This window comes from Rhinolophus sinicus, linkage group LG01, assembly GCF_036562045.2.
Source record: "Rhinolophus sinicus isolate RSC01 linkage group LG01, ASM3656204v1, whole genome shotgun sequence".
Classification (NCBI taxonomy): domain Eukaryota; kingdom Metazoa; phylum Chordata; class Mammalia; order Chiroptera; family Rhinolophidae; genus Rhinolophus; species Rhinolophus sinicus.
Genome location: NC_133751.1, coordinates 59324987 through 59347614, shown reverse-complemented (window position 1 = coordinate 59347614; position 22628 = coordinate 59324987). Strand labels below are relative to the sequence as shown.

At 48.7% G+C, this 22628-nt stretch overlaps 1 protein-coding gene across 3 annotated transcripts in view; it reads right to left on the bottom strand.

The window, feature by feature from the left end:
* Nucleotides 1-21309, bottom strand: part of HEG1 (heart development protein with EGF like domains 1) — an 83631-nt gene extending 62322 nt beyond the window's left edge. For 2 of the 3 annotated variants that reach the window (XM_019738982.2, XM_074330619.1), the window contains exon 1: nucleotides 20770-21309. In XM_019738982.2, coding sequence (XP_019594541.2) covers nucleotides 20770-21088 — 319 coding nt within the window. In that variant the 5' untranslated portion in view covers nucleotides 21089-21309. The remainder of the gene's footprint in view (nucleotides 1-20769) is intronic. The other variant, XM_074330622.1, reaches the window with a different exon arrangement.
* Nucleotides 21310-22628: the final 1319 nt, after the last annotated feature.

Sequence of the window (22628 nt, the reverse complement as noted above, 5' to 3'; positions counted from 1 at the left end):
CCCTAGATGAAAGCTATAAGATACAACAAGAAATAATGAGGGGAAAAAATGTTAAGTGCGTGCATAATTCTAAAGAAATACTGAATTTATAAAAATAATTTCTCATTTTGGGGATTAATAAAACAACACAGAGCAAATCCTGGATAACATAAGTTGGGAGGGGATGATGCAAATCATGTTGTGCAGAAGGGTAACTTTAAATTGTGTCAAAAATGCACTTTAAAGTTCCTCAATCTAACCTGAAGGAATAGAAATAGGAGTGTATCACTTCTGAATGATGTTGCTTGAAATGATACAAAATTTCCATGGAGAGAAATCAATGAATATTGCCTAAAACCAAAACAACAAAAAAATCAATAAATAGCAACAGAAGCATGTTATTTAGGGATATGGATGTAATTACTAAAGAAGAAGTTAAAAGGGTTGAAAGTTGTTGATTCTGGGAAGCAGGAAATGATGATGGTAGAAGTGATGAGTTTTTATAATAACCTTATAAAACACAGTTGATTTTTAAAGGATGTATAAGTGTGATAAAAATAAAAATTAAATTAAAAAAAGATGAATAACAAACCGGCATAAATGTCTGTCGCGCATGATAAAAGTTCAGCATTCTTAATACATGAAGAATTCTTTCAAATTCCTGCGATATACATCTTATAGACAAAGAACATGAATGTGCAGTACACAAAAGAAAATGTGTAAGTGGAGAATAAACATAGGAAAGGACTGTAGGAAAGAAATAAAATACAAAGCCAAACTTTTCTAGTTTGACCTTTTCAAATTTTTATATATGCCATTTTCCTATCAAATTGGTGAAGATTTAAAAAGTTATAATATCTACAATCATTGCCGGTATAGAACACGGACACCTACACGCAGTGTTGGTAAGAATGAAATGGCACATACTTTACGGTGAGAAAGTTAGCAATCCATTGCACAAGCCTTAAAAATAGGCAGGTATTTTGACCCAGGAATTCCATTTCTGGAATTAATTCCAAGGAAATTATTAAGGAAGTACACAAAGTTTCAGGCACAAGGAAGTTTATCACAGCATCGTTTATAATAATGAAAATTGGAAATAACCTAAATTTCTACAATAGGGAGTTGGTTAACTTAATTACAAAACAATAATTTTTTTAAAAACTGACCAAAATATATTATTGATACAGTTTTAGATATGTATTATACTCACCTTCTTTTGTCAAGTGAAAACGTAAATTATAAAATGGTATGGACCATATGATCCCATGTTATTAAAAACACGTTAAAAAAAAAATGTGTCTCCTAAGAAAAAGAGCAAAAAAGGTTGGTATGTTGGTGAAAGGACTCCCGGTGTGGAAGCCACCTTGTAACGGGCTTTCTTTGGTCCCCAGACTGGCCCCCTAAGGTAGGGGAAGCCTGTAGAGTTAAATATAAAGTGGGCTCGTGCAACTTGCTAATAAGACAGTGTGCGGGTTTGGTCTCCTGTGCCATGTCGGAAACATAAGCAGGTGAGTGGCCTTTCACTGCCCAGCTGAAGGACTGACGAGTTTCCTTGTGTCTGGGCCACGCGGCCTCTAGACACCTCACCACTCTCAGCATCAGTTGTGGCCTTAGCTGGTGGCCTGATCAAGGAGAGGTGCCAGTGCCCATCTCCCCAGAGCAGCTAGAAACAAGACACAGTCCTAGCTAGCTAGGCTGCCACTGCCAGGCCCTGCTGACCTCAGAGACCTGCTGGCTTGTGATGCTACCTCTACTCTCTTCCCCTTCATCACGGGGGCCATAGCTGCCTAAAAGGGTGAGAAACTCTTACCTGTAGTGTCCCTCTTTATCTAAGGATCCTTCACTTTCTTTCCCTACACACAGGAGGCAGCATAAAAAGTTGCTTGCTTTACCTACACCCTACAAATCCGTGTTCTCTGTGCAAAGATCTTCTCATCTAGAAGAAAAAGAGCCTGCTTCTAGCTCCACGCCTGGATCTAGAAATTCAGTTCTTCATGAGAGGCAGTGAGTAACACACAGACTGTGGTTCAAGTCAGGCTGTCTGAGGGAGACTTCTGGTTCTACCTTACGTGCCCTATGACCTCAGACGAGATACCGCATTTCTCAGCACCTTAGCTTTCTCACCTGTAAAATGGGGACAGTAACAGGACCCATCTCTCTGGGCTATAACACAGTACACACATGTGAGAGCTCTCAACAGTATCTGGTATAGCACCGTACACATTAGAGCTATTAAATGGACTTAGGTCTATTAACTTTTAACAAACAGATGTGGGGATGACTTGGGCGGGCCCTGCTAATCACTCGTGGCTCAGTCTCCCAATCCTTCTCCAGGCAGCAGATCAGAGCCGGTCCCGGAGGTGAAATCACCCATAGCACCCAGGCCCCCAGGCCCTCCTGGAAGTGAGGAGTGCAGTGTGCTGAAAGGTCCGAGGCTGGCTGAGCGGCTGCTGGGGCAGCTGGTGCCTCCCTCTAGCTCTGCTCCAGGACACTCACCTAGCAAGTGCAGGGAGAACTTGGGGGCACAGGGTGAGGGCCGCCACAACCTCTGGCATGAGAAGCCCCTGATGTCACTGTCCTGGGATTCCAAAGCAACAGTATCCCACTGTCCCATTTCACTTTGGATGCCCTTCTACCTCTTGTATTGGCTACGATAGGAAGGATTCCTCAGAAACAGCATTCACGAAGCAGGCAGGATGGGCAGGCGGCACCCCAGCCCAACCCCTCTACCACTCGAGGTCTGGGTTGTGAATACCCACGTGCTTTTACAGCATTCCGTGTTGTATCTCGGGGAGAACAATGGGTCACATGCTAAAACATGTACTGAAGTCAAAGGACAAATCCTTTCAGAAGTCCTCAGTTGCTTAGGTTATTGTGGTTGAATCTTGTTTGTGGTGCGGCTCTTATTTCAGCACAGGTGGAGGCCCTGAGTGGGAGAGGAATTCGGAGTCAAGTGGACAGGACTCAACAGAGACGTACCACATGCAGGGGGAGGTATCAGGGAACCCGATCTGACTCTTAGTGGAGAACAGACATGACCCTGGAGAAAAGGAAAGAAGGGATATCTCAGGCTGCGGAGCCTGGGACGAATGGGGAATGAGGAGAAAGGGCTGTGCCATACCACTCAGGGGAAGCTTCTGGGGTATGAGGGGGCACCCTGAGACACTACTCACCTCACCCATCCCTCTCCCCTGATGGTTGGAGACAACTGCTTAACCCACCACCCCCACCCCACATTCCGGGGGGAACCACACCAACTAGTGCCATGTTGAACGATGGATGTCCCAGTTCACAGGTATCTTTTGAGCTGGAAATACCATCCTTCCCTCTATGCTCAGCTCCCTGTGTCAGGCCATCACTTTCCCTTGTACCATGAATGGAGATTAAATTAACAAGTGTTTTATTGCTTTGCCTTGTTATTTTCTCCCAAGTTGACAACTTCCACTTCTGTAATGTCTTAATGTCCCGAAACATCTGTTTGTGAACAAACATTGTCAGGGACGCTAGCACAGCTCGGGAGTAGGATTTCCCAGGTAGCAGCTGCTGCAGGTCAGCTCCTCACTACCCACCTACCTCATGATTTGGGGTTTTTCAACTTGCATTGTTTCTGCGCAGTGGAGTGGGCGTGTACGGAGACTGCTCTGTGTCATCCAAAGAGGCAGTTTCCTCCCAGGGGGCCCAACCCGCCTCCACACTGCACCGCCTACCACTGCAGCAGACCCTGTGTCACATGCTGCCAGCTACAACCTCAGGTTTCGGGGACACAGAGTTGAAGCACCAGCCCTTTCTTTTCACTTCCCTCTCTGTAGAATCAGATTTTCCCACCAAGTGCTAAGTGTTTTCACATGTGTTATCTCATTTAACGCACATGTTGGCCGGTCAAGTGGGTATCACGGCACATGGGGAAGCTGAGGGGCAGAAAGATTAAGTGACTAGTCAAGGTCAAGGTCATGTGCTCAATGACAGAGACCCAATCTGAACCCAGGTGTCTTTCCACCACACCCCAGTTAACTCCATGACATGGAGCTTTAAGGAGCTGACCAGTGAGCAGGGACAGAAATGTCCCACTGGCCTTCAAACGTCAGCGGTAAACCCTCTGCACTGCCCTGTTTCTCCCCGAGAGGAAGGAGACAGTAGGAGTCACATGGGCTTTGGAATCAGACAGACTTGGCTTCACAACAGCTGCATGTTATTAGCTGGAAGACTGCACAAGAGAACGTTTACAGCAGCTTCAAGCTCAGAGAGGACTCTCCTGGGTAATGAAAAGAAGGACATTAAGAAAGAGTGGAGGCAGAATGGAGAACGAGTTTGAGGGACAGGAAAAGTCAGCGTTCAAAATGTGAAATTTGGGGTGAGGCTGTAACTTTCAAGTGGAAATGCCCAACAGGCAGTGAAAGATTGGGGACCACGGATTAGAAGGAAGGACAAGGAGAGGACATATGCAGGAACAAGCAAGGGCCAAGGACTGAATTAAGGGAAACTTGAATTTGGAGGGAGGAGAAGAGCCAGTGAAAGACACAGATGACAAAAGAAGGACAGAACAAAATTAAAAGTAGGGGCCAGGAAGGCGTAAGAGCTGAGACGCAGCAGAGAGGCCGTGGACATCCGGGCTGCAAGAAGAGACCAGTCAACCAAAGTCCCCAGGACTTTACAGAGTGTCACCTGGTAGATGGAAGATGACGGTCAGATTGCTAGGGATGAAGGCTCATCAGGAGAAGTCTCTGGAACCGTAAGACACTGCCCCTCAGCTATGGAATTCCCCATCGCTGCCGCCCCCTTGGAGCTTTCCTGGGACCGTCAACTTAGGCACCGCTCCTAGGAGGGCTGTTCTACAGACCAGCGTGGATCTTATACCTGTGAGAGCAGGTTTCTTTGTAATTTTTTCAAATGTTCTTAAGATTCAATTGTTCGTGTAGGGAGGGGAGAAGAGAGCTTTTTAAAAAGAGACTGCTAGTACTCTTTTTAATTTTAATTCCCCTTTTGGTATGTGTAAACCGCAAGAAGAGCAAGACACTGGCCACAGGAAATGCATGGGAGAATGAACTGATGCTCCTATTCTCAGAGCTGTTACAGTTTGCAAAGCACCGTCTACAGCAGGCGTGTCCAACCTGCGGCCCCGCGGGCCAACTGCGGCCCGGGATCCATTGTTAACTGGCCCGCAGCAAATTCCAAAAATATATTTAGTTTACCTAAATAAACCAGGTGAGGCAATACATACTTCACCTCGAGTGAGTGGCCCGGCTGTTTGTGTGTTTTACCGCATATGGCCCTTGGTGAAAAACGTTGAGAAAAGTTTGGACACCCCTGCTCTGTAGGATAATTTCGGGGGCCTAAATTAACCGATCACATCCTGACATTCTGAGTGGCAAGAAGGACAGGGATTCTTACCCCACTTTACAGAAGAGAAGGCGGAAGCTCAGTATGGAGGTGACGGGCCAAGGGTGACCCCCAAATAAGTGGCAGAACACAGATCCAAGCCGGCTCTTTCATTCCCGGATCTTTCCTAAGCAGCCACCCACAGGAAAACCAGTGCGCACTGAGAAGCAGCCCAGCCAGCTCTTCCCACACTAATGTAGGGCATGTGGCCCTTGTCACTAGCTGGCATCCATAGTGTTTGCATCCTTCATTCTGGCCCAAGTTGAGAAATTGTCTGGGTTGTCTTTGGTGGCCCCATCCCTCTCCTTAGAGACCACAGGAACCAACTCGTCTGACCCTGAGGTGAGAGGACTGGGCCCAAGAGGGACAGTAACAGTTCCAAATCCACTATATAGCCAGTGAGTGGCATCTGTAAATTCAAAAAACTGTTTCATACTCCTTAGGATGGCTATCGGTCAAAAAACTGGAAAACAGCAAGTGCTGACAAGGACGAGGAGAAACTGAGAACTTCTTGCATTGCTGGTAGGATGGAAAATGGTGCAGGCACTGTGGAAAACAGTCTGGCAATTCCTCAAGAATGTAAACCTAGATTTACCATATGATCCAGCCATTCCGCGGCTAGGTACATACACAAAAGAATTGAAAGCAGGGAACTAAACCGATAGCTGTCCACCCATGTTTGTCGAAGCACTGTTCACGACAGCCAAAAAGTGGAAGCAAACCAAGGGCCCATCCAGCCACAGATGGATAAACAAAATGTATTTACATACAATGGAATATTATTCAGACTGTTGAAGGAAGAAAAAAGTTCTGGAAATGGTGATGTTTGGGAAACACTGTGAATGTACTCAATGCCAATGACTTGTACACTTAAAAATGGTTAAAATGGTAAATTGTTTGTTATGTATATTTTACCACAATAAAACAATAGATATTTCCTGAGCATCAACGATACACAAGACAAGGTGGAATCTACCTCGAGGAGTTGACTGCTTCCAAGAAAGCTGAATCATGTAAGTAAAGCCCTACAGTGCCACTGGGGAGTGAGAAGTGGCCCAGTGTGGCAGAGGGTGGCAGAGGGTGCCCTCGGAGTCCGGAGGGCACAGGGCTGAGAGCAGAATGCCATCCGTCCTCCCTGTCCGGCTGCCGCCCTCCCCTCCAGATGGAGGCCCCCCTGCCTTCCTGGCCTTACTGCATTCACCCCTGGAATCCTCTAAATGAGGGGGATTTCAGGCCGGATGGTGACCAGGAGGATATTTGGGGGCACACAGGAACCTTGGGGTCACAGGGGGAAGGTGGCTGCGACCTCACCAGCAAGGCAGCCGCCTCCTCAACTAGGTCACTCTGGGCTGTGTTTTGAAACGCTGCTGCGGATGTAATGATTCTGGGTGGAGGGACGTTAGGAGCCAAATGAGTTTGTGTGAACAAAAGGCTCAGCCCTTGATCTGAACTGTCCAGGGCTCATGGGGAGTTTCGTTTCCTTCCTTGTTCTTGCCTTGAAAGGAGCGGCCCTAAGAAAAACCATATACAGTGAGAAGTATTTGGACTTGAGATCGATGATCTGTATTTTTAAAAAAAAATTCCCCTGGAACAGCCTCAAGTAATGAAAAGTATGAAGTTTACAAGATGTATTATCCTCCCCTCCCTGGGAGACAGTCAGGTTTTGTCCCACCGATAATTCTGTGGAGAGTAAGGCAGGCCGCAGACACGGGCTGACCTGAGTCTGGGGTCAGGTTTCCAGAAATGGACTCACCCCTGAGGTGGCCTGGGGGCGATGAGTGAGGCAGTCTACCCAGGCAGGAGTGAAAGACGAAGGTCCCTCAAGTGACCTCAAGCTCTTTGCTTTAAAAATAATTCTATAGGCTTAAAAAAAAAATAAAAATCCTTGAGACAAAGCCCTAGGGTCCAAAGTCAGAAGATTCCCGTTCAATTAAATAAGTAAACAAAAAGGCTTTCTGTGGGGGTGCCTACCTTGTGTGTGGGGGGGGGGTTTGGGGGGGTGGGGTGTCTACCTTGTGCCTCTGTTTCCTTAGTTCCCTTCAGCCTTTGAAAAAGAAACACCCAGCAGAGGGGCTGAAGAGGAGGGTCTTTAGCAAAGGGAAGCTCCCTGTGGTGCCGGGTGGTGAAGGTGGGGCAGCCAGGGAAGGGGAGCAGGCCTCCCTTTCTCTCGTGTTGTCACCCTAACATGCGCTCACACCCAGAGAGGAAGCTTGGTGGCAGGGCTCCACCAAAGGAGGCCTGCCAGGTTAGCGAAACAATAAAACAGCAAGGAAAAACATCCTGGTTCCGAGGAGGAAGGGGGGTGGAGTGCGGGAGGAGGGGGCAGGAAGAGGGGCCCGCTACAGGGGAGGGCGAGGGGCGAACTGCACGATGGGGCCCTGGGCTTTAAACAGTCACTCGGCCTTGGCGGCTGACTTTTATAAGTTCTGTGGTTCATGTATTCTACAGTCCTGTGTGAAGTGGCCCTGGACCCTAAGGAAATCACAGAAACATCTTGTATCTAGAAAGTTGACAATGTTAGAAAATGTACACGTGAAATGATGTCATGGGAAAAGGGGCCAGAGGCCTGGAATGGGACAGGGAAGGCAGCAGGGTCACTGTTGTCACCGGGGGATGCTGACCGTGGGCCCACCAGGACCCTCAGGGCTTCTATGAGTGAAATCTATTTAAAGAGATAAATTAAAAGTTTACTAATAGGCTTTTAAAATTAACAGTGGGAAACCTGACGATTCAAATATAACCAATTATTTTAAAAGTCAGTTGTATGCCATACACAGGTTAAGAAAAAGAGAGAAAGCAGAGGGAGAAGAAAGGAAGGGGGCTGAGAAGAGAAATAAAACAAAAGGGAGAAACTTACAGAGAGAGGGAGAAACAAAGCCAGGGAGAATTTTTTTAAAAGACACCTACCAGAGTCAGGTAACCATTAGGCTTATTATTATAGCAGCCCAAATGTGCGTGGCATTTGCTCCCTGCAGGCGCCGACCGACACACTTGGATTGTCCCAGTTAATCTTTATGACAGCCCCGGGGAGGTAGGTACCATTATTATCCCTGCTTTTCTGACAAGGAAACTGAGGTGTAGTGAGATTAAGTCAATTGCCCAAGGTTACACAGTAAATAGCAGAATGGGACCCAAACCCAGGTGTGTCCTACTACAATTAAAATAAATATGGGAATAGAGAAAAGCGAAGGATAAAAAGGAAAGAGCAAAACAAAGACCGAGAGCTCCAGAGAACAGGCAACCTTTTCTGACAAGGAAAGTCAGAAAGCATGGAGGCAGGCCCCTCAGGGGGCTTCCAGGACCTCTCTACGGACACCTGGACCCACACTGCAGTCTCATGACGCAAACGGGGTATTACAACTTGACAGCCTACGTCGCCCACTGTCCTAATGGAAATAAGCGTACTGACAGCATTGAGAAGAGGAAAGGAAGACAGGGGAGGAGGGAGGACAGGAGGGAAGGAGGGAAGGAAGAGCTGATGGTGATCACATGTGACTAAGAAAAGGGAAGAAATGGAGGCAAGACAAAGATGGTTGAGGTTTTGAATGTGCAGCAGAGATTAATGGGACCATTAATAAGCAAAGGGAGGATGGGTTTGGGAAGAGGAAGGGGAGACATATCTGCATGTATAACCATCATCCATTGTGTTGAAAGTGAAGCATATAAACACGTATGTATGTCTGGCAGGCATCTGAAGGCAGAGAACTGGGTTTCTGAAGAGAAGAAAGACAGTTCTGGGAATCACCCCCTCAGGGAACATAGGAGAAGCTGAGCTCCATTCCTGCCATCCTCCCCACCTAGAATGCTTCACTCCCATTCCTTGGGCCTTCTGGCAAAACCTGACTCATTTCTCACAACCAGCTCAGGGGCCACCCCTTCCAAGAAGTCTTCCCCAGACAGAACTCTCCCTCTTGGCTATTGTTTTATCTTGTTATACAATGATAACGTATTTGATTACATGTCCATGTCCCTATGAGAGACTGTGGTTCATAGGAGGGGCTCAATAAATGTCCACTGATCTGAGCTGGAGGTAGAAGGTCAAGGGAAGAACTGGGAAGATCACCCCAGTTGGGGGGTGGGAGAGGAGATGGAAAAGAGCTCTTCGCAGCAACCAGAGGCAGCAGAGAGGACACAGAGAGCGAGGACTGCAAAAGGCCGCTGAGATTTCCCAGAATGTTCTCCCTCTCTCCACCTCCTCGGCAACTTTCTACGCATCCTCCTGCATCTACCTTCTTCACGAAGCCCCACCTCACTCGGCGTAATCATGACGTCTACGTGTTCTGGGAGACATTAGTGACTAACACACACACAGCACACACATGTTTACAAAGCTTGTCCATGTGGATTAACTCATTCCACCCCTACAGCAACACTGGGACGTGGACAGAACTGACATCACCATCTCCATGTGACAGACATGGAAACAGGCTCCGAGACAGAAATGTCTTGCCCATGGTCAAAGCCAATGCATACTGTGACTCAAATTAGTTGCTATGTCCACAATTAAAAGTGCTTTCGGGGGTGGCCATTTAGCTCAGTTGGTTAGAGCGTGGTGCTAATAACACCAAGGTTGCCGGTTCGATCCCCAGATGGGCCACTGTGAGGTACGCCCTCCTTAAAAAAATAAATAAATAAAGTGCTTTCACAGTCATAATTATATTTGTTCTTCCTCAAAAGCCTTGTTAAGGAAGCAAGACAGATACTATTATCCCCATTTTTAACACATGGAAAGTAAGACCCAGAGACATCAGGCAGTTAATGTCACGTAGCTAGAAAGCGAAGGGGTTAAGACCAAAAATCCTCCGACCCTGGCAGAACTTTTGACCCACCACTGGCATCTCCCTTCCCTACCTCTGCCAGTGGCTACAGACAGCAGCACTTCATTACCAGGAGGCGTGACTATACATAATTCCTAACAAACCACAAGAATCTATCTACCCTGTATGGATGACCCTCTTCAAAGAGGTCCCACTAAGACATACTTATATTCCAACAATGCTGTAATTGTTCAAGCTGTTTTCTAAAATTCTGGGATTTTCAATATAGCCTGTCGAATATTCTCTTGGCTTTCCTGAATCATGACACATTTGCACCTCTTCATAATGGATTTGGATTATTTTAGAAACAGATGAAAAATCAAAGCCCAATCTAGTGACTGATGCAGGAGATTAAGATGGGTGACCCCATTTTGGATCCAAGAAGTGGTTTAATCGCAAAGAAACACCAGTGGGTTGCTTGTGGCCCACACCCTGGCTATAAAGAAGGCTCCCAGCTCGTGCAAATGCTTTTGAGGTGTGTGTCAATAACCTCCAAGGGTTCTCACCGGAGGAGAACACTCACTGCCCACAGAGGTCCCAGTAGGATTGATTTTTAAAGGCTTATTATTTTGTGGCAACACCTCACAAACTGTTTTTATTGAATCCTAATTACTTCGTGTGTGTTAATCTGGTCTCTTCAGATGGTTATAGGCAGGGGCTGTAGCACTTAGCTTTTCTCACTACAAATCTTGCACTTTCCTCTCTGCACATGAAGCTAAGGATGGAGAGAGAGTTCTAGGAATACCAAGGGGTGAGGTTGGCAGGGGTCCAGGGTGAGGGAGGACCAGGTAACAGAGGTCCTTAGAAGGGGAACTCGAACTTGTCCCCTGACCAAGTGGAGGGGGTGCTATCATCAATACAAGGGTCCGGATAAACAGGCATTGGTTTCAGTAGCATCACCATTGCCAGTATTTACAGAGCTCTCCTGCCCAGGCACAGAGCAACCTACTTTACAGGGTACATGGCACTTACATTCCCTGAGCAAGGCCTATGAATAGCCCATTTGACAGATAAGAAACTGATGGCACAGTGAGGCTGAATAATCTACCAAGGTCCCCTAGCTGGCAAGTGGCACTGTTGGAGTTTGAACTGAGACTGTCTGACACCCAACCAAGACCTCCCCAGGTCTGTGACTGCAAAGCCCACACCCTGGAAAAGATGATCCCAGAAAAAGTCTCACCACATGGCAGCAACAATTGCCCTGGTGGCCCCAGAGGCTACAGGAGTGAAACTCATCCCCAAGTAGAATCTGTTTCCATCTCCTCCTACCTACCAGCCAGGGAAGGAAAATGGAGTGGTTTCCAATACTGGCCTAATGTATGATAAACACTAGTCACACCCTTGCACAAGGAACAACATTCCAGATTACAACCAGGCGTCTCTCCCCTGGATTCTTGCTACTCCTTCCTGCAATGGGACTGCTTCAGTCCAGACGGCCTAGGATGGTGGCAGAGCCAGCTGGCGAGCTTGACCTTGGTCTTTGCTCTCTTCTCATCACTCATCTTCCTCCCTGGTCTTCATTTCCCAACTTAGCAAAGACCCTGAGCAGAAATTCTTCAAACTTATCAGATCCAGCTCCTTGTCTCCAGCAGCCCCGCTCCTTCCCAGCACAGAGGAGTGGGGGCCACTGTTATTCAGGGTCTCCAGCGAGGTCAAAACCTCCCCTTCAAGGTCCCCAACAACCCCAGGAACCAGAACACAGAGTCACCAGAACACCATCTGACCTGTGAGCTTTCCTCAAATACTCTTACATGACAGGGAAGCCAGAATAGTTCCGTGAAGGACAAGTACCCCAGAACCAGAATGTAAAGCAAAAGGAAGGAGCCCATTTTTCACAGCCTCTGTAGACTTAGCCTGTGGTCTTGCCAGCTCCTTAGAGATCTTATCGCAGGAGTCCTTAGATCATATGGTGGTGCCAGCATTGCTGCAGTACCACCTGGGCAGCTGGTGGCCACAGGTTGACAGGTGCTCCCTGGGCTGAAGCCTGTGCCAGGGAATAAGGAACAGAGACGGATATAATCTGGTGGTTCCTCTCTAGTTGCTGGAGGTGTAGCGAGCTCCCAGATGTGCACACAGACCCCCTGTGAGGCCCTTTTTCTCATCCCCCACACAGGGTCCCGCAGCTCCTGGACCCCGAGCTAAGAAGCCAGCTGTGGAGTCTCCTCACACTTCATGCCGGTATCAGAGAAGTCGGGAGGTTCACAGGATAAAGATGGGCCCTCTCAGGAATGGAGCTTTCAGCAAGGATGCACCAACCCTTCATTTCACAGATAAAAAATGGAGGGCTAGAAGTGGATGGGGTTTGCTCACATTGTAAGGAAGTGGCAGAGCCAAAACTTGACCTTCTGGACCGGCTTTCACTTCTAGCCATTTCGCGTTGCTGGAGCACATTCCCACCCCAACCACAGCTCTGTCATGAGGATGGTTGTGAAACTGCCTCACTGGTTTCCAGAACCTTCCCAGGAATATCAATGTCTGTGAGCTGTGGCCACCACATCATTCGATTGAAAGCGTCTAGATTTGTCAAATAATCTCCTAATTTAAGGCGACCTCGAATCCTGAGCACAAAGTGAAATTTACTGACTCTGGCTGGAAAGCAAACGGGGTAGATGAGGCAAAAGCGTGGGCGCTCTGAAGGAAAACGAAGAGCCTTCCCTTTGTTCCGTATTTTGGAAATAGGCTTTTCCATTATTTAATGAATAAAGATAGATCTTTTCAGGTCCCTTCTAACCCTGAGAGTCAAGAATCCTCAAAATGTTCTTATAAACCCAAAACAAAAATCAAATTTTGCCCAGAACTCCACAACTCAAAGGAACAATTTCTGCCACTGAATTAGTTCTAATTTAGAAAGATACAGGTCCGTGGGGCATTTTCTTGCCCCATACCAAATTTTGCATTGCAGTTCCTTCTAAAACACTGTGTTTCCTTTCTGCTTGGCCACTTTGCCAAAGCACTTTGCCAGGCTGCCTCCTGCCCGGATGTAGTAAGTTCGACACCTCCAGGTGGAGGGCTTGCTGGACTACTCGGGAGAAACCCTCTTCTATCAGCAGTGTCCACGCTTCCTGATTATCAGACACGCTGCAAAGTCAGTCACTCACTGAAACGGTCTCTCTTCAACTTGCATCAGACCAGAGGATGAGGTGGAGCCTCAGAAGCTTCAGGAAACGGGGCTGAGTAGAGTGATGCTGTGACTGGCCACTCCACCACACACACACACACACACACACACACACACACACACACACACACCCCGCTATCAGAAGATATCTGGGTAAAAAAGAAAGGTAGGAGAAAGGTGCTCTGTTTTAATCAAAACGCCGGGTGACAAACAGGGTGTGGTGAGAGCTCCACAATCTTACAACGCTGGCAAAAGTGTAATTTGGTACAATTCTAAGGAACCATTTGGTATTACTGTCAGGAATCTTTAAATTTTCCCTATCAGCAAATAACACTAAGGAAATAATCAGATACAAATATAAAAACTGATGCATAAAAGTTATGGTATAATGGAACAGTATCGAGTCTGGATATTCATATGGATATGTGTAACATTTTATATTCCCTGTAAATGAGCAACGACGACTACTGATGTTTTAATACACTTCTTGCAGTTGGAATATAGGTGATTTTTTTTTTGTTGTTTTCCCCTTTATCTTCCAAATCGTATGATAAACACATAAAATGTTTATAATCAGAAAAAAATAAATGCTATAATTTTTAAAAAGCAAAGATGACGATGCAGCTTGAAACTACCAAAATGCAAGCCCTTTATCCTGAGCCTAACTCAAAAATATCATCTCATGGCCTCACTGTTGACTGATGGCAAGCCGGGCTTCTCTGGGCTGAGAGTCCCTGGTCTGGCAGGGGAAACAAATGTCGGGGCGGAGGGGCCCCCTGCCTGACGAAGGAGAAGCATGCTCTCTGTCTGACAACTCCTGGGCCAACGCGGGAAGCAGGAACCCAGTCAGCAAAAGGCAAACACTCCACACATGTACAGCCAAACCCCTGACTCCAGAGATTCCCCCACCACAGCAGCACCCTAGCCGGGGCACCCCACACCACAGCAAGGATGCAGGCCTCTGCTCCCACGGCAACCCCTCTGCCCTCTCCCTCACCCAGAGAGAAAGACTGTCCAGTCCACTGTCCTACTGCACTGGGGGGTAAAGCATGAGACAGGTACTGGCTAGCCTACCCCGGGTCTTGGTGATCCAGGAACGTGAAGACAGCTCAGACAGAGTTTACTGCAAGCGTGAATTCCTCTTTCCACCTCTGACTTTTATATTTGCACTCATTTTCCCTTTTAGCGGTCATTTATTTGACAAATACCATGAGTGCTTACCATGGGTCAGGCACCAAACTAGCTCTGGCTTCCCACCCTCACTTCCTCTTGTCTTTTCTCAGTCTACTCTTCCCCCAGTCTACTCTCCACATCACTTCTCTGCTAAAACACCCCCTTGGCACCTGGAAGAAAATCTGACCTCTTTACTGCGGTTCTCGTGGCCCTAACGTGATCCTGCCACTGTGGCCGTCCTTCTCTCCAATCCTAAAACATCCACGCTTGTTCTGGCCGTAGGGCATTTCGCTGCCTGGAAGGCTGGTCCCACTATAGGCAGGGGGCCTCCATGTGCCTGGTCTCTAAGACAGGGAGGAGTTTGCATGTAGAAACAGCCGTCTAGCGTGATTAGAAGAGGGGAGTGGAAAAAGAAGGGGCCAGACGGTTGGCAGGGTCAGATCCTGTGGACCCTGCATTCCAGCAGGGAGTCTGGATTTTATTCTAAGTACAATGCAAAGCCTTTGGAGGGTTTTCAGCCTGATCATGAGGTGACCTGAATTACATCTTAAGAAGATCACTTGGGCTTTTGTGAGTGCGGATTAAAGGGAGAGCAGGAGTGGATGCAGGGAGAACAGAAAAGAGTAGTGGAGACAAAGAGGGCAGATTCGTGATATATTCTAGAAACAGAATCAACTGGAGTTGGAAACAAAAACAAATGTCGAGGGTGAGGAAAGGAGAGGAATGGAGGGTGGCTTCCAGACTTCTCATTTAAGTGAGCAGGTGGATCGTGGTGACAGTCCCTGACACGAGAAGAGTGGGGAGTTAACTGGTTCAGGTGGTGGTGTCAAGATTTCTGGCTCCTTCTGATTTGCCTCTTTCAAGTCACTCTTAAACTTGGCCCAAGGAAGTCCACACGGGCTGTCTCCCTGCGCTCTTCAAGGCTCCTCTAAACCTCTCAGAATCAAACCCAATGGCCTTTCCTCAGGCTTCACACGCCCCATCTCCCTTTTCCTTTTAACTTGGATAGTGCCCGGATGCGATGACAGACTTCAATGACTCCAGTTATTGTTGAGCCTAACTAGTCTCCCCAAGTCCTCTCCCCTCCTCACCCCCTGGCTTCCTGGCTATGGACCGCCTCCATTTAACAAGTCTTGAGCTTTTCACTATTTGGAGTTTTGCTGATGCCAATACCCTCCCCACCTGTGTGTGTGTCCACACCTAGTCAACTGCTTCCTTCTCCCTAACGTCTCCCCGGCTCCCCACGCCAGGAGCCCCCCCACCTCTGCATGCTGCAGCCTGTCTCTACCCACACCCGTCCCTAGGTCAGTATGCTCTTCTCATGACATTCACTTATGAGTCACTAAGGCATCATTTCACTTTTTACAGTTTTGATGTTTGTGCCCCCAAAGGACTGCACATTCCCTGGAAGCATCATACATACACTTGCCCTACAACCTCCATACCGCCTGGCACAGCTCCTCACACACAGAAAGGGCTCTGTAAATATGTGCGGACTTACAAATCAGTCGAACGTAATGCAGAATGAACCATCTGCCACACTCCAACAGAAGGGGGGGAAAAGACAGGATAGAAACATCTTTGTTTCTGTCTACGCAAGATGAACGAAGAGGGTGAAAGAGGGCATAGACGTTAAAAAGAACACAATTTTACAGGATCTGAATAGGGGCACCATTTAAGCTCTCCTCCTAGTGACTAGGTAGTCAAAACAACTGCCTCATAGTATCAGCCATGTTCCCAGGAGAGCCCGTTAAGAGCGTTACTAACTCATTTTAGTTTGGTTGATAATTAACAAAGCTACCTCTGGATTCACACCCTTTAAATAGGGCATCATTCACCATCTCACTATAAAATACCATTTTATATATGTATAAGGACATGTGGTCTTGCCTTGAGCAATTTCCCCCAAAACTGATTTTGCATCTCTGCTCTGTCGGTTACCACTGCCATCTCTGCATCACTCAATCCTAGTCCCTACTCTTAAAGCAGGGGCGAGAGCAGGGAACGGAGGAAGAAAAGAAGAAGAAGAACACACTGAAGAGGATATCAGAGATCTAGAACAACTCTCACCCTGCGATACCAATGACAAAACAGACGCTGCATGATATTGTGGAAAGAGCAAATCAATTTGGTCAAATCGATTTAAATTCTGCCTCCTCCATCTACAGTGTGATCTAACCTCACCACGCTTCAGTTTCCATGACTGTAAAAGAGAAATAACACCTCTCACAGGATTGTTTTGAGAGTTAACTGGGATGCGAAACGTGAGAGCAATGACCACACTGAGATGCTCAAAGGTTTGAAGTCCAAAGAGAGTCCAACACTAATCTCCTTCCCTATTGCTTCCCCGGAATTCTTTGACGGCAGGAACATACATTACAGCTGAAACCACCCATTTATACAAAAGGAGCCTGGGGGCAGAGGGGAAGCCACTGAGCAAGGCAGTAGGTGACAAACGAAACCACAACTGCCATCTGTTCTTTGCTTTCCCTCTGAGCATCTCTGAGACAAGTTAACTCCAAGAACACTGTTTTCAGCCAGCTGGGCAGGGCTGCTGGAAGGCAGAGGGGATCTCTAGGAGGGCAGGGGCTCCTTCCCCAGCTCTCCAGGACTAGGAATGCAGTCACTGCCCAGCTGGGCATCAAACACCTTTCATTCTCCCTCTACCCACACCATTTAGCTCTTGGAGAAAATACCAGTTCAGCATTTGCACACATGCCGAGGGAAGCAATAAAAGGGTTTTTGCAAGGTTCAAAGGATGTGGCTTTTAAACATACACAAGCACGGACAGTCCCTTTCCCCCCACCCCTCCTTCTATTTGGGGAACCCTCCATCAAAGCAAGCGGGCTTCTCAGGAATCCCCACCACCCCCTCTCCCCCAGCCTTGGCTACTGCGGAAATCCTAGAGGAGAGCCCCGCTCCCTTGCCTGCGCGGCAAGCTCTTGCCCAACCAGGGTCTTCACTGCCTTGTGTAATGGTTTCCCCAGCAGCTACAGCTAAATGGTAAAGTTGGCCCACAAAGTTACAGCAATTCAGGGGACAGCTATGTAACAGCCCAGAAGGGGCTGGGCCCACAGTGCTTCCTTTACTCTAGGGAGCTGCATTTTTCTAAGATTATTCCTTGGGCTGGCTGCTCAGCCACTCAGCGTCATTTCCCCTTTGGGTGGGAAAGTTCTTTCCTTCTGCAATGATTTTCATTATGACTTAAGCCTTCTTTCCCCCTGTCATCTGCAGCTCTCACAATTAAAGCATGGCCTATAAATTGCAAAAATCAAGGCATATAAAAATCAGCTTAGAACTGTGGCTTGGAAGCCCCGAATTGTTTAAAAAACACAGAGAAAAAGAAAACCTCCAGGACTTGGCATCCTATCTCCACTGGCTGAATCACCAGCAACAAGTTCAGCTGAACAGCCAGCATGTGACAGGTGGGTGTGAAAGCCTAACAATGGCTACAATGGCTATCGGGGGTGGGGGGTGGAGGGCTGCTGTCCTGAGACTTGCAGTCTAATGCAGGCGAACAACCCACAGACAGAAATGTACGCAAGGGTTTCTCAACAATGAGAACCTCGAACTCTGCCAAGAGGAGGAAAAGGGCTAGAAAAGGTCCCAGGGTAGAAAAGGACATCTCTGCTCCCTGCGGCTGACACCCATGTATTTGGAAGCCCAAGCCATGAGCGCCAGGCACTGACACTGGCACCCGGGCAGACTACAAGCAGTTTCTCCAACAATCAAATGAAGCACATTATTTGTAAGACCTTGGGCTCATTACCAGCAGGAGGGAGCAGCGCCCCAACACAAAAAACGTTGGTCCACAGCCTAGATGGCCATCTGTCAGGGGTGATGAAAGGGCAGATATCCACATGGGACGCAGAGTGGACCAGAGGGCCTCGGGAAGCCTTTTTAGCATGGAGACTTTGCTGCTGGAGGAGAGAACTGATTGTACCTTGCAATACATGGTAGCCAATCAAAGAGGATCCAAAGAAAATCCTCAGAGGTTATTAGGAAACTCAGACTCACTGAAATCATGTAATGTTGGCTTTCTTGTTCATTGTTTCTTTTTCCCTCGAGTGACACTGTTTGAGCCACCACTGGAAAACAAGCACAGGTCATGCCTGAATCCCCGGCCATGTTAGTAGCCTCTAGCAGTTTTCAACAAGTAATCGATTTCCTCTGTTCTAATCTCACGGTTCTAACATCCCGCCTAAGATCTACCCTTAGATCAGCTGAACAGCAGACACTCCTTGGGGACACCAGGAGGAGACCCTCTTAGATAAGAGAAGTTTTGGACTACTCCGCCTCTTGCCTACCTGCTCTGGGATTCTCACGTGCATTCCTCCCGGTCTCAAGCACCTGAAGCCTCCATCCCTCTCATCTCCCAAAATAAATCAAATTGGGAAGGTTGTAAAGCCAAGACTAGCAGCATTACCTGCGACACCAGCATTACCTGAGGAAAGGTGGGTCACTTAAGGCAGAGGGGAAAGGGGTCCCTGACTAGCAAAGGAGATCAGCCTCAGGTTTTATTTGTGGATTCCCCTAAGTCAGTTTCCTCCAATGTCCCTCTCCCTGTAACACATGGGTCTCTGTGACCTGTGGGGATTCCCAGCCATGACAAGGAAGGAGACTCAAGTGCCAGCCTCATCCTGCCAGGGACCCGGCATGGCAGCATCCCTCCCACGCATCCCCTAACAAGTTGGGGTTCCACAGCTAAGAAAGGCTGATTACCAGCTAGAGAAACCTGCCTTCAGCTCCTGGGAGTTTCCTCTGAAATGGCCTCAATCCCCTGCATTCCACTTTCCATTTAGAAAACTCACAAAATACTAGTGTCCTGCCATTACTTTTCTAGTGCGAGAAAGGCAGGAAATGTTCTCTTTTGTGTTCTTGAATCCTTCCCGTGGAACTTAAAACGATATATGTGGTAAGTCATCTAAAATCAGAGTCACCGTGGGTGTCTCCAGTAGGTCTTTTGAAGTTTTTTTTCCCTCTCCCTCCCCTTACTGTTCTTCAATTTCTCAATCTTGTGGCGGTGATTTAGAAATTCACAAGGACAAAGCAGTTTGCAATGATGGGAGTACTACTAAATTTGGAATTGAGTTTTTACTGGGGGATCTGATTATTTCTAAAAAATGTTTTCTTATTTAATTAGAGAAAGCATCCCTAGCTTAAACAAAGCATGCTAAGTCCTATACCAGAAAGTTTGTGTGATCTGAGGAACTTAAATGAAGTGTCAACTAGGAAGACGAAATCTTCTCAACCTTCACCTAAACTCCAAATCAAAACCAAGTGTTGCAAGCAACCTTGCTTCTCCAGATAACCCCAAGAGAGCATCTGCCTTCTGTCACTCACAGGAAGGCATTGGCTATCACCACCATATTGCTGACTTCGGTCAAAGTATTTTCCACTATTTTTACTTTCATTTTGTCACATTATCACTAGGAGGCTAGGAGGAACTGGGATCAGTACTTCCATTTCACAGATGGAGAAACTGAGATCTAAAGAGGTGATTTTCCCAAGGTCACAATGGTATTATGGTTGGAATTCCAGTCAGTTCTCAGCATTTGTCCCAGACCTAAAGAAGGAACTGGATAAAAAGGTCCAGAGGAGAGTGGGCAGGTCCTTTTCTGAGTTCACACACTGCCTATGTATGTAAGGAAAGGGGAGGAAAAGGCTCAGTGGCAGTCCTGTGTCAGTCACTGCCTTGAAAGGGTTCTACTTGCAACCCCCAAGCCCCATCCCATCCCCCCAGTCCCTCAGCTTTTAGAGTGAAACGGTAAAGTGTTTTGTTCCCAAATACATTCTTTGTCCTTTACAATATCCTAAGGGCTAGAACCCTTAAAAAAAACCAGTTATTTATATTTGAAAGTCAGGCTCTGCACCTGGAGAGGCCATTTCTGTATATATAGGAAAAGAATGGAATTGGGGAATGGACGCGCCGAAGGTCATCACTCCGTAATGGTAGACAAACTTTGAAAGGTTTGGGGGTTCTCTTCCACTTTTTAAGGGAGGTGTGTATACGGGGGGCTCCGGGGTCCACCAGAAAGATAAGTTTTCTTCCAAGGGGTGGGGGGAAAACAGGATGGTCACACCCCCCAGTCCAGACACCAGCGAAATCTTCTAAGAAATCCACTCCCGCCTCCCGCCGCTCTCCCTCCCAGCCCGCACTCAGGGTCCCACGCACGCCCGGGGAAGCGGAGCCCCATCGGGTGGAGCAGCACCGAGGGGCCTAGGGCGGGGAATGCGGCCCGGGGCGCGCCCACGCCCACAGCCGGCGGCTCGCTCGGCGTCCGGTCCCTGGCTCTCACTCACCCGCGCTCCCGCCTCTCGGGGCCCGGCCCGAGGGTCCCCGCTGCGTCGCGGCGTCTGGCACAAGGGCCGTCTGGTTGGGGCCGGGGGGCGCGGGCCCGCGGTGCTCCCGGGGCGCTGTGGGCGGCGGCGGCTGCAGATCGTGCTCCGGGCCGGGCTCGGGCGGCAGCGGCAGCTCCGCGCCAGCGAGGGGCGCCCCGCTCGGCGTGCTGCGGGCTGGGAAGGGCGGGTGGCCCCGCGTCCCGGGGGCGGTCGGCGACAGCAGCAGCAGCACCAGCGGCAGCAGCAGCGGCGGCCACCGCGAGGCGCGCGGCGAGGCCATGGTGGCGGCGCCCGCCCGCGCTCACATGCCCGGCGCGCGGGGTCGGCGCGGGGCGGCCGCGGGTGCGAGGGAAGCGGGCAGCGGATGCCGTGGAGAACCCGGGAAGTCAGTGAAGTGAGGCTGCGAGCGCAGTCCCCGCCTCAAAAGTTGTGGGGAGCCGCGGGAGGGCGGCCGGGGGCCTGGCGGGCGCGGCGGAGGCGGCCCCGGCGCCGCTACATGCTAATTAGCCCGGGCGGGTCGCGGGGCGGGAGGCTCCTCCGCGGGTTGACATCACCCGCCGAGCGCGGCCCGGCTGGGGGGGGCGGGGAGAGGGCAGGAAGGGGGCGGGGGACGGCGCCCGCAGAGCGGCCGGCCTGGGACCGCCGGGTGACCGCCACAGAACCAGTCAACTTTGGACAACACACACACACACACAGACACACACATACACACACGCGCGCGCGCGTGCGCGCACACGTATTGCTTTGCCATTTGGAGAAAAATTAGAAAAACCTAGTCTTCCGAATCGGGAACCAGAATTTCCAACTCCTTAAATGCACAGTTAATCGGTGAAAAGCAGGTGCTGGGTTCTGTGATTAGCACTAACTAGATTAAACAAAGTGCTTTGATATGCGAGAGAAGTACAGCCTGTGCCCCTGCTCTGCACCCTGCCTCGTCACTGTCCCCAACTGATTTGAAGCCCCCATCCCCTTCCCCCCACTACTTTTCCAGGCCTCAGGGATTGGCGCTGAGTTCGCTGTTGCCAAGCCTAACACCTCGCCCTGCAGCCAACGCGGGAGTCATCCTTCCCCGCGCCCTCTCAAGCCTGGATTCCATCCCCATCCACCACTGCCTTTGGCTCACACCAGAGTTCTGCAGAAATGTCACCACCAGGACACCCAAACAGGCCGCAGGGAAAAGAAAACTGTGAATTCAGGCACTGCTAGGGCAAACTCATAACCAGGAAAAGGGTTGCAGATCGCAAATTCAACAAAATGACGCACAGAGATTACTGAATTTCAAATGGAAACCCTCAGGGGAGAGATGCAAAGATTTAATGTAAACAGATTTTCATGGTAAATAAAGTCTCATTTGTGTCCATTATCCCCTCCCTTCCTAATAAAATAAATGATAAAATGTCTAAATTTTAGGGCTGCAAGCCTCTACATTTCTAGCTGAAGAGAGGGGCTCAAAATGGGAAAATAACTTGCTCAAGATTCTGAAGCTAGACCCAAAGACGAAGGGATTTATATGTGAATGACCATGTGGCATCATTAATTCTGGTCCCATTCAGAATTTGCAATAATCCAGACAATGTCTCAACTGAAATGAATACTGGAACTCTTTGGGGATCTCGTCAGTTCCATTAGGGACCCCTGTCTGACCACCAGATGTTCAGGAAACTGTTCAGGCCTGTCTCTCCACCCCATTTCTCTGCTCCTTGCAGTTGCTGTTCTCCAGAGCTCCATGACCCACCAGATCATGGTGTCCAGGGCAGCTGCTGATGGACCTAGGCCTACTTTCTGGTGATTCAGGCCGAGTGAGTCACTGGGCAGAAAAC